Raw genomic sequence first — 14,971 nt, 5'->3', positions numbered from 1 at the left:
AGTCACAGCTTCAAGGACATACACTACATGCCCTCCCAAAAGAGAGAAAGTCCAAAACATCTCCTAAAGTAACAATTCTCTTCATACAGGCTTGTTTTGCACTCTTCAGAAAAAAAACATCCCAGAAAGAGAACACTTCACCAGAAGAAAGAAAGTCTTAACATCGATTCATAAAACATAGAGAAGGAATTAACGCTCTGGGGATCCAAGCAAGTCTCTGTTACCAAATGACCGAGCCATAGGCCTACATAAATCAGTTAACAGTGGGATTTTAGAGTCTCCCAGTGTAGCTGAAAAATATTTAAAAGTAAATTATGAAATCATATTTTAATTCAAGAAATGCCTTCTTTCTCAGATAACAGTGACCACAAAGAGAACGTGATCCCCCTGCTGAGCTGGGACAGCACGTGCACAGGAGACAACACTGCATGTCTGCTGTGAGCAGCATGTATTTCCTTCCTGGAATTGAAGCAGGAGAGACAGGAACCCCATCAAAACACCTCCACCAGCTTTGAATAGCCTTGAAAACAACTGCGAGGTAGTCAGAGAGGAAACCACAACCACTCTCTCTGTCTGCATGCAGGATGCAGGGCTGCACCTGCCTGCTCAGTATGGCTCCATTGGGAGAGCACTGGGCATGAGGGGTCAGGGAAAAAACATGAAGGTTACACACAGCCACTGAAAACAGCTCAATGAGGCAGGAGGATCCCAGTGGTAACACAAGTGGTAACACAAAATCCCATGTGCACCTGACCTGACAGGAACAAGGCTGCACCTGAGGGCTGAGGTGTTCACAGAATGGATCAGGTTGGAAGGGACCACAATGAGTCATCTGGTCCAACCTCCCTGCTAAAGCAGGGTCATCCTAGAGCACATGGCACAGGATTGTGTCCAGACAGTTCTTGAATATCTCGAGTGAGGGAGACTCCACATCCTCTCTGGGCAATGTGTCCCAGTGCACGGTCACTGCACAGTAAAGAAGTTCTTCCTCATGTTCAAGTGGAACTTCCTGTGCATCTCCTATGCTCCTTGCCTCTCGTCCTATTGCTTGGCAACACCGAGCAGAGCCTGATCTATCCCCTTGGCACCCCCCTTTAGATATTTATACAGATTAATGAGGTCCCCTCTCAGTCTTCTCTTCCCGAGGCTGAACACTGTTCGCGAGGTTGTTGCACTGTTATCTGTTCCGAGAGCACTGCGATGGAGCATACCGATGTCCTGTATGGATACACAGCATTCTCCCTTTTCACTGAAAGGGGAGAATGTCCCCTTTTCCCTTTCACGGGGAGAAGAAAATGCTCCAGGGAGTCGGTCAGCGCTGGGATCCTCCAGCCGGCCCGGAGGGAGGAGCACGCACAGCGCTGCCCACTCGGGACGGGCCCCCGAGTCCCTCCGGGCACTGGGGCAGGCAAGGACAGCGGGGGGGAGCGGGACACCCCCCCGGCTGCACGGGGCCGGGGCTGGGGGCGGCGAGCACGGCGGGCGGGGGTCCCGCAGTGACAGGGCGGGGAGGAGGCGGGCGGGGAGGAGGAGAGCGGGCGGGAATCGCGCAGCCGGAGAGCCCGGCGGAGGGTCCTACCGTGTACTCCCGCACTTGGCTGTGGAAATTCTGCTCCCGGATCGTCACCTCGTCCGCTTCCATCCTTCATAGTCCCGCGGCCCCCGCGCGCAATGGCGGCCGCCGCCGCCGCGCCTGCTCCTGCCCCGCCGGCGGCGGGCGGGCCACCATGGCCAGCGGCAGCCCGGCTGCTCCCCCGGGCCCCGGCGGCGGCGGAGGGGCTCTGGCTGCGCCGGTGCGTCCTGGGCGGGCGCGGCGGAGGAGGAGGAGGAGGAGGAGGAGGAGGAGGAGGAGGAGGAGGAGGAGGAGGAAGGGCGGGCAGCGCCGCCTCAACTCCTCCTGCTGCGTCACCGCGCAGCGACCCCGCGCGCGCCGCAGCCCCGCCCCCGGCCCCGAGAGGGGCGGGGCTAAGGGGTGGGGGCGTGATCACACAGCAAGGGGCGTGGCTTAGTCTGAAGGGAAGGGAGGGCGAACGTGACCCGGGGGCGGGGCCAAGGGGAGGCGGGGCTTGGTCTTGGGGGCGGGGCCAGAGAGAACCGGGACGCGAAGGGGCGGGGCTTGAGGAGCGGGCGGGGCTTGAGGAGTGTTGGGCTGGGGTTGGAGTGTTCGTGGTTTTAGCGGCAAGGGCGAGTTTCACGAAATCGCGGAGTCGATTGCGTTGGAAAAGACCTCTGAGATCATCGAGTCCAACCGAATGACCGAACACCACCATGTCAACCAGACCATGGCGCTGAGTCCTACATCTCCTCTTTCTTTAAACACCTCCGGGGACGGTGACTCCACCACCTCCCCGGGCAGCCCCTTCCAATGTCTAATCACCTCTGGTCGTGTCGGAACAGGTCACCTGTTTGTGCCTGTGCGGGGCAGGGACAGGCGGAGTCCCTGTGCGTCCTGGGGGCAGGGAGGAGGGGAGATGGGAAAGGGGAAAGGAGTTACAACTTGAGTTCCATTGCCCCGGAGCAGCTTTTTGCCTTTGGGTGATTTCTGCCGTGTTGTTCTTTGCCCGAGCGCTGTGGTGCAAAGGCGCAATCACTCTCTTTTCCCCGTTCCTGCTACATGCGTGGACGATCTTCACTTCTGCGTTTGCAAGTAGCTCAATTGTCTAAATACACGCAAAAGACTATTGATCTAGGACACACTACAAAATATAGATTGGGTTTAGCAAACCAAACACTTCTTTCAATCCAAATTCATAACATTATTCTAAAGAAATTTCAAAAATAAGGATTATCATTATCTGCCTATTTACATCTATTGATACATTACCTATGATGTCGTTGCCAATTATAATTCACAATTATAATGCCAATTATATATTCACTCCCCAGGCTCTGGCCCATCTTCTTGGTTAAAACAGATGGTGAGGTATTTAGGAAATTCTGGACTTAGCAGAAGTATTTCTTGTAGTTCTGAATGGATGCAGAACTTCCTGCAGCTTCAGTATGGTCACAGTTCCACCCTTGTTTTTGATACTTGTGAAGATACAGAGGAGGTATTTGCAGGCAGAATCACACCATGGGTGTGAGGTCAGAAATACTCCCACCCTCTCTCCTCCTGAAGCCTACTGCTCAAGGAGGGAGACTTTAGGTATTCATTGAGGCTGCAGCAACAGAAGACTATCAAAAGCAGAGCTGAAGGAACAGGGAGCACAGTCTTTGAGCTGCTTCTTGGGGAAAGCTGTCCTACTTTACCATTATTCCCAGCACAGCACTAGATTCTGTCTGCTAGACAATATTTTTACTCATCTGGGGTTTTTTATTCACCTATTCCCACTTATCTTCAATCTCCTTTTCTTCTGCAGATGCTGAAAGTGGGGAAAGCATCCATAGCTGCCAAGAGGAATTTGACATGAGACCTGGGCTTGTGAGAGCAGCTAATGTTGTTCTCTGCTGAGGAACTGGTCCAGAGTGAACAGTGTAACTGCAGGCAAGGTTTATAGTTAGAAGCAATATCTTTTACTTTAACAACAAACACAGCTGGCAAGAGCAGACAACTGTCTGGTACGCAAGAATCTGATCTCAGGGAAACCAAATTGTCTCAGAACTGCCTATAGAAATATTGGTATAGACAGGTTCCCAGCTTTCATCATCTTGTATAAAAGACTTGCACAATAAATTACAATGGCATTATAACCAGGGTGTAAGGAACCTCGTGTTAGGCCTTCAGTGGATTTACGATGAAGATGGAAGTGCCATAGCCAGAACAAACGAGATCTAAGAACTGGGGAGACCAGAAGGTCCAATTAAATTGGGAAAATAAGAACAGTCAGATATTCAGCCAGCTATCAATATGTTAAATCATACATACTAATACCAAAACAAAGAAGTAGCATGGTTGAGATTCAGGCCACAGGCAAGCAAGCAAGCTGATCCATGCACAGGGGTGACCCACAAGAAGCAGATGGAAGAGTGAAAAAGTCTGAGGAAGAAGAGGCAATAAAAGCCATAGTTAGGAGTCAGGGAAAGATTTCAGGGCCAGGACCCTGTAGGCTCTTAGGGAGCTTCTGCCAGCACATACTGATGCCCGCTGCCTGTTGGTTAGGAATCTAGGCCTGAGGTGAGTCTCAGTTCCTGAGCTACCTGAGAAATTATTCACCCACTGCCCAGGAACAGCTCATGGAATGTGAAACTAAGTTTATTTTATTAAAGAGCTCTGAGAGTTGTATCTAGGCACCAAGAATTTAATGCATTTCTAACTTTATCTGCAAAGATATTAAACACAGGAAGACTGTGAAAAAATTAGCAATATTTTGTAGCTGTTATAGAAATTAAAACTAAGATTTGGAAGAACTATACTCTCCACTTCCACTTGGGCTGTACATTTTCTTTTTAATCTATTGAATTTGAAATAAACCTGAGGAGGAGACACAGGACATAATTCGTCTCATCCTGTGAACTGGCAAGTTCTTTCTTCCATTTCTAGCAGACAAATCATCAGAAACATGATATATATTTATGTTTGCAGGAAACGCAGGGAAGGGGAGTAAATAGCTTCGACCCTTTCTTGGGCAGAAGTTATTGCTCAGTTCTGAGGTGTTTGCATCACAAAGGAAGGTCATGGTAGCCACCACAGCAAAATCTATTTATATCAAAGGAAGTTCAGTGCAGAGTGGGCAGCTCTTGCAAACCAGATGATCCGACTGACTGACGCATCCATTGATTTCTGATGAGAGTAGTATTTTGAAGCATACCAGAAAAAAAACTCACAAATCAAGTGCCTTGCATCAGAGAGTGTTTGAAAGACCTCTGGACATTTTTCATCAATATTTAAGACAAAATAAGACAGTACTGCAGGGACTGTCCTCAGCCATTCCTAGGACCTCAGTAACCCTAAGGATTCTGCTACTTTATTCCTTTTCAGTCTAGTTTTAAATACATTTTTCAGCTTCAGGATTACCCAGTAAGTGTCTGGTACCCTGATTCCCCAAGGAGGGTTTTATGTGCAGTGTTACCTCTGAGACCCTCTAAAAAAATAAGTTGGGATATTCAAGCTAATACAATTCAGTTGAATTGTCTAAAATGGAAGTTTCTAAATTTGGAACTGTTTCACTAGGAAGGTTCCCTCAGAATTTGCCAATGGATTTTAAATCACTCTCTTTAACTGTAAATGTGAATTTGGCAGCATGCCTTAAAACCTAAATCCATCTCACAGCAATTGAATAGGTGATGCCTTCTTTTCAAGCCATCATTGAGCCAAGGGCAGCTTGGACTAAATAGAAAATAGGGAGTTATTCTCTCAGTTAATACGATACTTACATGCTTATATTCAAAATATTGCCTAAGAATTGGCCAGATTGAAGCCCAAAGCCCAGTTCAGTATGTTGCCAAGAATGGCCATTGATTTTAAAGAGAACTTAGGGTAAACACACACCACAGATGATACCCAGCACTTTACATACTCAAAAGCCAGTTGTGGAAGACAAAAAGAAAGACGCAAAAGTTAAAATAACTTGATCATGATATAAAAGAAATTTTATGCTATCATAGTTATTTATGATAATTAATAATAAATCATAATTGATAGTTATTTATTATAAATTAGGATTATTTATTGGGTGATTATTTCAGTGTCTTATATTTTGTAAGCTAAAGCATAGCAAGAATTACATCATAACTTGAGAAATCCAGCTCAATCAGTCTTGGATTCAACTTGAAATATTGCTGACTGACATTTCATTTCTATTCATAACTTCTACTTTCTATTTCTTTACTTTTTTAGAACAAAATAGTATGATTATTTATTTTTTTTTGTTCCAAATACTTCCAGCTTGTACCTTCATTCTCTCAACCCAGTAACAATAACTGCCTAGCTAAATGTATTATGGCATAATATATAAAATAAAATAGGATTCAGTGATGAATAAAAGCCCTTCTAGTGCCTAAGTTTGCTTCACTGATAGGAGCCTAGAGAGAGAAAACCTGCAGAGTTTATTACAGGCAGAGGCATAAGCTCTGCAGGAGTTCAGTGTTGTCAATAAAGGAAGTATAAGTCATGTCATGAAGCTAGAACAGTTTCAGTTCCATATCTAGGCAGCATGAAGTGCCTGAAAGCTCACTTTGCTTCCATTCACCTTTAAGTGTCTTTCATGCCCTACTGTGAGCATTCAAAGCACTTTTCGATCAAAACTACAACAACAAAAACCAACAAAACAAAACAAAAAACCAAACCAACAAACAAACAAAAAAAAAAGCATTAGGAATGAGGTAAAAGGGTATGTTCAGGACATCTTCTCCATCTGTGAAGCCATGGCTGATTTGGCTGATTCTTCGAGTAGATATTTATTGGTAAAACTCCTAAACTGCTGCCAGGGTCAATATTGTTACAGAGTTGAGGACTCAAAAATCAAACCAACAGAAAAAGCAATACAAACACACACACAAACACAAAAGCCTCCCTTTCATCAGTCTATGTCTGTTTTGACCCAGAAATTAGTGTTAGATTCAGTCAGTCTCTGAAAGGTGTTCAGCTAGAATGGATAGGTGAAAAGAGTGAAAACTCACTACTTCTCTTTATGGTGTGTTCAATATTTAATTCCTGCTAATCACAATTCACCTCAAAATCTCCTTTACAGTCAGTTAAAAAGATCTACTCTTAGTAAATTTACTCTTTAAAGATTTTTCTCAACCGCGAACTCAATTTTTTTTCTTTCGTGCCTGAATACTCTCCAAACTTTTAACACACTTATTAAAATGCAGGTGAGAGAACTACTTCAGGTTCAGTTTCAGCGATTCTATGAACAGAACAAAATCACTCCCTTATTTTATGATCTCTTTATTTTTATTACAGACCATTTTAATTATTACAGAGGAAAACAGAACACAGATTCAGAGATGAAAAACATGGTTACTTCCCAGAAGTAAATGGAATGTGCCATTGAAGACACTTGTGTCTACTCTTGTCCTCCTGCTATCAGAGGTCTGGCTGTAGGTAAAAGGCTTCCTTGTGGTTTTGGTTGCCATGTCCACTTATTTGCTTACACAGAGCAAAGCCAGTTTTAGGGACATTTTAATCCAAATGCTACAGCAATCATTTCCTTGACAGAAAATAGTGGCTACCTCTGAACTTCGTTCATATCAACCAGCATCAATCTGTAATTTCTATTCTGAATCACTGTCCTCCAGATACAGCCCTGGTCCTGTAGATAGGACCTCAACCCCTTGTTCCCAGTGCATCCATGAAATTTAACTCAATTCAGGACTCTTTTGTTTTCTGTTTCACAAACATTTCAGATTGCTCTGTATGATTAGCTCATCTTTGTAATTTACCACTCTTATCTCCAGTATTTGCCAATGTTTTTGTGTCATCTGCCAGTAGCATTAGCAGTGGTTTGTTGACCAGAATAAAGATACCCTTTAAAAAAATGTAATTTCTATATCTCGTTTGGTTTTTTTAAATCAAAATCAGTTTTTCTTATATTTTTTCTCAACTTTGGAAACTTCCTGATGTACTAAGTACATATAATAATTATTTTACTGGTTGCAAGTGTTATGTTTGCCCTTATGGAATATGAGCTTGCCAGTATCATGGGTTGGTTCCATGGCAACATCATAATGGGATCCAAAAGAGTTATCTGAGCATGAAGTCAATATTATTTTTCTTAGTAAATAATCATTAGAAGCTTTAATGTTGTTTTACCACTGGCTGAATAATAAAACCAGCATATGTCTCTGAAACCAAATTGTCACAAATGATGTTTCTGTTCTTCCAGAACAGATGCTTTCTTGACTTCTGTGCTTTCTTTTCAGTCTCTGTTTAGTTCCCACTCTTGACATGCCCACATGGTACCATTTTAAATGACTCCAGGCCCTGTTCCACTTTGGTTTGTTGAGTATGTGACACTGTGTTACATCTACACACCACACCACACAGGCTGTAAAATCTCACCCATCATCATGTCTGTGCTTTCTCTGTAAACATTGTTGATCCTTTACCTTCCATTGTTTCTCTGTCCTTTTGGAATATTATCCTTTGATTTGCAGGCCAGTCAACATCTTTCATTAGACATCCTCCTCTGCCAATCTCCTATTGATTATAAAAGATATGACCATGCATTAGCTGTATTATAAACGATGCAGCTGCAAATATCCACCCATATTATCAGTTCCTGACTACTTAGCATGGCTGTACTCACTGTCCTTTAAAAAAAAATTAAGTCATTAATCTGCTGGGCCATCTGTGCTCAGTCTGAACTATCCTCAAGCTACTTTTTGTTAGTTATATAGTTTTAAGAAATGGAATTTTACAGTTTTTGGAGAAGATAGGTTGCAATGTGAAATCCTTAAACAATAAAAAGCCCCATTTTTGGTAGTAGTTAAATAATTTATTTTTTTTCTCTCTTAAATTCAATACCTGACTCATCATGGCTAAGATGACTGTATTGTTAAATACCACATGGAAGGCATTTCAAAAGTCTATCCAGTATTAAACTACAACCGTTTTTCAATCTGGGTGACAAAATCACATTGCATAAATTTAGTCTTTGAAAGTAAGCCATGCACCTTTTATGAAGGACTTTTATCCAAAATGCTAGAAATTTTAAAGGAAATTAATCATCTTAATTTCTAAAATTAATAGGTGCAAGATTTATTCCTAAATCATGGATACTCCTTTCTAATTAAATTCAAATGTGTTTAATGCATCTCAGGAGTGTTAAGATAATAAGTAGTCTTTTTCTGGAACTTAACATCCTCGATCCCTGTCAATAATTATATTGGGTGACTAATAAAATATGATGCCAGGCATTTTTTAAATCTTTATCTTCCTCCTCTGTCTCATTAGCAAAATGAATAGGTTTGCACCACAGGCACCACCTAATCTGGAGATTCAATGTTGTTCAAGGACATAGCAAATAAATTTCAGCAGTATTCTTTCCTGCAACAGTCAGATATAAAATGCACTTTTACAGCATCTGCCCGTTGCCATCCTAAAATTTCTTGTTGCCAAATAAAACTACTGCCATTGTAAAAGCCACCAAAGGCTGGAAGACCAAAAAGGGCCACTACAACTGTCAATTCTGATCTCCTGACTAGGAGAATTTTATGCAGTTGTCCCATCAAAGATTACACTCCCCATAGAGCTCCAATGACTAGTATTTGATCCACGGAACATGGCACTCATCCATTCCACCAGTGGTCTATCAGAAAATGCTGACACCATGAGAACAGGTTATTTTATAACATAAGACAATACTTATTTTCAGAAACTGGACTCAGCTCTAGCAGGCCTTTTAACAGAAATCATGCCCGCAATGCGAAATTAGCTAATTTGTTCTTCAGAGTTTAATTTCCTTTCTCAAGCAGATATTACATTACAGTAATTACACCTCTAAGTAACAAAAAAAAAAAAAAGGCAGGCTCCTCAATCCTTGGGATGATATATAGTGCTCTACCCCTCATATAAAAGCGAAAGCCATCTCTAGTTACTTTTAACATTTGGGAATATCTAAGTATTTGAACGGAAGACTCCAGAGATTTCATATTATCTCAAAGGTGGGAGGATAGAACAAGGAATAGGCTGTGAATCATCCAACTCTTTAAAATATTTTCTTCCTAATTTTAGGTCCTGTAAGCCATACATTAAACTCAAATTATACCCACTCTGCCAGTGATTGCAACTGCAGAGATGCTCCATGCTGAATACTCAATCCACGTCTATATTACAAGGCATGTATGTGATATTGGACCATATTTTACATATGGTGTGTCACACACAATCACAGAATAAGGATCATCACGTCCAGCTCCCTGCTCCTTGCAGGAGTACCTGAAACTAAACCGTATGACTAAGAGCAATGTCCAGATGCTCCCTGAACTCTGACAGGCTTGGTGCCATGACCACTTCCCTGGGGACCCTGTTCCAGTGACCAACCACCCTCTCAGTGAAGAACCTTTTCCCAACATCCAATCTGAACTTCCCCTGACAGTCTCATTCCCTTCTGTAAGGCACCCCTTTGACAGTCACTATCACACTCTGCCTGTTTGGGTTTTTTTCCCATTTTATTGAGTTTTAGCCCTCGGCCTGGGCAAGAGAAAAGGTCAATCTACACAACATACAGAAAAGCATGTGGCTGTCCTACAAAACTTCCAAATCCAAGGTTTGTCTCGAGACTGCTGTCTACACACCTCTCTGATATTCACTTTCTTCACTTCTAGCAATCCTGACTTGCGTAGAGAGGTTGTTGCCAAGGTTGTTGCATCTTGAAAGCCAGGCCACACTTAAAAAGAAGACTGAAAAAACTATAGGAGAAACTATCTCATAAAAGTCAGTCCTTTTTCCTGAAGCCAGCTCAAACAAGACAGACACTTATCAGATATTGAAAGATGTAGTTCTATCTTCCTGTGTTTCTTGGGACACCTGGGACATCTCAAAGTACATTCAGACTAAGTACAAGCAGAGATTGTACTTTGCCTGTTCCCTGGGGCAGGCTGTCAGGGCCCTGAATGTCCCAATAGGTCCCTGACCAGCTCCACTGGGACCCTTCACCTATGCCACATCTACCTACTGACCTCTGGGCAGGTAGCAGAGATTAGCCACATCCAACTACAAAACTCCTCACCCTGCCTGGTCCCCACTGAATGTGCTGGGGAACAGGAATTACTCTGGGCATGGGGTAGTTGCAGAAGCCTTCAGGGCTGTGATCTGCCTCTGTGGCTGGGCTTAGCATCCACCAGGGTTCCAAAGTTATCCTGGAGCTGTGAGAAAGTTCCTGTGTGTACATCTCTATAGGTACTGTAATTGTAAATGAGGGACGTGCCAGTCTACAATCCCATTAAAAAAAAAAGTCCAAGATACAGTTTAAGAGTGAGGGAGGTGGGCATGAATCAGCTGCTATAATGTCCTGGCATTTCCCTTTTCCCTGATCTCAGAAAGCTGGGGATGCCACCAGCTATGTTAGAAATGTTTCAGCTACACTCTCTGCCCCATCTTCTGCCTGGAAGAAGACAGTCTTGTCAAACAGCATTGATATCTGAAAGTCTCTTAACAGCCTGATATCTGAGGCTACTTCCTAGATTTGAGAATTTGTGGAGGCACCTGAATCTAGGATAAGTCAACTATAAAAGCAGACCCTAATTCCCCCTCAGTGATGTGGATTTAGCATATGCCTCTGTGTATACACAGTGCCACCATCTTACTCTGTCTCAGGTTTTCCTATATTCCAGACAGAGGTGTACAAGCATGGCTAAAAATTCTTCATGACAATGCCTCTATTCCCTGACCTGTCTGTTTGCCCTTCCCTCAGTAAATCTCATCCATGGCCTGGATTAAGTCCTCCCAAGCCCTCTCGGTGTCAGTTGAACCCTACACATAGAAAAGGTACAGATCTCCTGGTCTTTCAATGGAGGAGTGCAGAGAGGAAAGTCTGCCCACATTGCTGGCTTTCAAGTTGCATCTTGAACTTGTTGAACATCAGGTGTCCTCTCTTCCTGACCAGGGGCACCCTGCTCTCCTACAAGCTGCTAATGGCTGATATGAGAGGAGTGGGACAACTCCCAGCCTTATTCACACAAGGTTGAAAGTGTCAATAGTCATCCTTTCATTTCCATGAGTGTATAATAATGGTCACTGACCCCATTTCTCATCAAAGGTGTGGTCATGCATGGCTCCACCTGTAATAACTACAACATGACAGAGGAGTGCATCTTCTCCCTGGCTGAAGGAGATGATCATACCTTTGGCCTTGCTATGGGTGTCCTTCAGCTTTATTACCTCTAGCCAGTTTTCCCCTATTTTCCACATGTTCCATGTTGATATGGCTGCTGTAATGAGGCCTTCCCAGAATTATGGTCTCACCCTCTAAAGAAAAAAAGCATGAAGGTCCCTATAGGCCATTATGTCATGAGTTCAGAACTGATTGTAAGCTTAGCTCACCACAGTATCCTGGCTCTGCATCATACATAGGAGGATAAAGGGCTGTAGAGTTTTTAGAGAAGCACAGAGACAAGGAATGTGAAAGTAAGTACACCATTCCTACATTCATTCTTCTATGAAGCATATGCCTTACAAACTGGTTACTGATAGCCTAACAGAATCTAGTTTTTCTATTTTCAGTACCACTAGGATTATAAAGATGTCATCTCTTTGAGACAGATGATTTTTTGTTTCTAAATCATCTTATTCTGTGAGTAATCACTTATTTAAACTGTACAGATAGTAAAAAGTTAACAATGCTTCATAGGATATATTCATACTGTTTTACATCCTGTGTGTTGATACCTCAAAATTTATTTGCTTTTACAGAAACAATATTTTTTGCATTGTTGTTAATTTGCCAATAACTAAACATACACCATAAGAGTAGATTAAAAGTCATTATAAGGCACAAGAGATAACATGGATACAAAGGGGTCACTTCATCCTGAATAGTAAAAACAACAAACCATAGGAAATAACTGCAGTTTGTAGTCACTGCTGAAGTATTGCACAGGAGGTAGTTTTCTTTGAAGTACCAGTAGTGCTGCACAGCACATGACAGAGTTTGACTATTTAGGAAGCCACGTGTGCACTGAACATGGTTTCTGCAGCCTGATAGCTCATGTCCCTACATCACACTGTGTCCTGTCATCCCTGGGGGTGTCCAAGGGCCATTACTCTGGGCATACACTGACCTGATAACATCAGCATCTTTAAATCCTAGCCCACAGCATGCTTTGCTCCATTTGTATGGAGCAAAGAATTAGCATAATGAGGGTATAATTTCAGACCAATTTGCTGTCTCATTGTGTAGTAAGAAAACAATCAACCTTTCCCAGACAGGCCTTCTCCCTACTCAGCTCTGTTATCAAAGTCACATTTAGTTTGGAATGCATTCAGGCTGTTAGCAAACCTGTGAGGGAATTTATTACTGAGAATTGCTCTTGTCCTAAATAACACTACAGGCTATGGCAGACATTTGGATTTTCTGTTGTAGTGGCAGGGATAGCACGGCAGTGACCTCATCCTCTTCCCAAGTTCTCTTCACTGCACAGCAAAACACTGGCAGCACCCTGGTGAAATGCCAGCCATACTCCTTCCCTTCCTCTGTCTTGTATCCCCACCACTGGCTCCCATATTCAACTCCATCACCCCACAGCAGGATCTACTGGTACATCCTTCAGCCTTCATATTTTCTCGTCGTACCTTGAGTCATGCCAGGTGTGAGGGAACATTAGCTTTCCTGTCAAACAGCTCTGAAGGAAACCTTAGATTCCTTCTCTGTGGCCTAAAGCACCTTACAGAATACCTGAATCAAAACCTGTTTTGTCTATTAAATTTCTGAAATTAATCACATAGTTTGGCACTCGTGAAGTAATCCTGCAGCAGACACCGGGCAACTCCAAGTTCCCTACATCTAATTGATTTCTGTATTACTGCAGGCTAATAATCTCCACAGAGCCTCTGAAAAACACAAGTGAGCATTTCATCTGAACAATATGTAGAAGAACTCAAGCAAGCACCTCTCAGGCTGTAGTACTGATCCTGTCCAGCTTTGTTCTTGTTCCATTTGTTCCAGCTACCCCTCAGCAGCACAGACACAGCAGTGCATGGCCAGATAGACCTGGGGAAAATAACCTGGCAAAAATAAAAAATTTAATCAGAATGAATTCTCTGAGTCAGTTCATTCTGTGTCCACACATCAGAAGGAACGATGTAACTGAGCAGAGGGAGCTATTCCAGCCACCACTGTTACAAGAGGGAAAGGCTTGTGAGCTACATCACACACACAAAGCAATCACAAATATGTTCTTCTGTTTGGCCAATGCCATTTGTAGCAGTGAGAGTAAAAGAAAATATGAGAAACTATATTGTCCTTTTGCTCTGTGCATACACAATCCTCCTAAAGGATTCATGAGTCAAGAAACAACTGTAGACCATAATTTTCTGATAGTCCTTCCTGCCCTGTGTTATGGAATAAGAAATGCTTGTGCACAACGTCAGCAGGACAAGTTTATTGCACTTTTTTGGCAGAATTTGTTTAGGGGTTCACTCATACAATAGATTTTAAAGTGTGTATTTTCAAATCATTAAATGAATTTGTATATCATATGAATACTTATCCATAATGTATGTTTGTGTATTTATGTATTTATATATCTATTTATATGTGTGCGTGCTTATTTTTATCTATATTTAAAGTTTTCCAAAATATAGTTACCCTGACATAGTACTAAAATAAGCTTGTACAGAAGACAGCATTGGATAGTGTCCTCTATAGAATTTCTTTGCAAGAGACAGAATATATACTAATTTGTATCCTGAATTAATTTTAACCAAGGTATAGGTATTACCTTTTCTCTCTCTTTTTTTTTTTACAAAATCAGTGTTCATTGAGTTTTCTGAAAATAGTATTTTTGCCTCTACAAAGAAGCAGCAGCTTATGTTATTCTTTCATATGAGTTTGTGTGTGTATGTATATGAACAAAAGAAAAATATAGTTTAATTACAGTTGGAGTGCCTCTTCAGCTTATCATTTTATTATGCAGTTTATATTTTATTTCCTTAAAAGGAACATTACAGTTTGTGCCCCAAACGAACTCTTTATTTTAAAATGGAGGAAATATTTAAATGGCTGCTTGAATTAAATACAAGAACAAATAAATTAAAGTGTTATAAACTGAAAAAAATATTACAGACAAATCTGAAATATACATAAACTAAAGCATTATCTTAGTTATCTTCCCCTGTTAGATGCGCCATTGCTTACACAAAGTCATGTACTCCAAATCAATGTGTTCACTTATGCTACACTCTGGAAAAAAAATGGGAGTTTTGACTACATAGAAATATAATAAGAACTTCACAATGTGACCTATAGTTTTTACTGAAGTAAATTAATGGATGGTATGCAGATGCCAAGATTAAACAGAGTAATAACAAAACATTAGTAAGCACTTTTAGTGTAATTAAATTTTTGATGTATTGCAATTTTTAGCACGT

At 42.0% G+C, this 14,971-nt stretch overlaps 1 protein-coding gene and 1 long non-coding RNA gene across 3 annotated transcripts in view; both read right to left on the bottom strand.

The window, feature by feature from the left end:
- The window catches only part of LMBR1 (limb development membrane protein 1), a 66,905-nt gene extending 65,090 nt beyond the window's left edge, over window positions 1-1,815 (bottom strand). The window contains exon 1 of one of the 2 annotated variants that reach the window (XM_027648448.1): window positions 1,580-1,815. In XM_027648448.1, coding sequence (XP_027504249.1) covers window positions 1,580-1,642 — 63 coding nt within the window. In that variant the 5' untranslated portion in view covers window positions 1,643-1,815. The remainder of the gene's footprint in view (window positions 1-1,579) is intronic. The other variant, XM_027648449.1, reaches the window with a different exon arrangement.
- A 4,998-nt stretch (window positions 1,816-6,813) lies between these two features.
- LOC113949656 lies at window positions 6,814-13,601 on the bottom strand. The gene is made up of 3 exons (XR_003528495.1): window positions 13,492-13,601; window positions 11,728-11,851; window positions 6,814-8,080 (listed from the first exon to the last, which is right to left on the bottom strand). It is a non-coding gene; the product is annotated as an uncharacterized LOC113949656 (long non-coding RNA).
- Window positions 13,602-14,971: the final 1,370 nt, after the last annotated feature.

This window comes from Corapipo altera, unplaced genomic scaffold (assembly GCF_003945725.1).
Source record: "Corapipo altera isolate COAL_440 unplaced genomic scaffold, ASM394572v1 47, whole genome shotgun sequence".
Taxonomy (NCBI): domain Eukaryota; kingdom Metazoa; phylum Chordata; class Aves; order Passeriformes; family Pipridae; genus Corapipo; species Corapipo altera.
The sequence above is the reverse complement of the archived record's forward strand: the minus strand, read 5'-3'. Positions and strand labels throughout refer to the sequence as shown.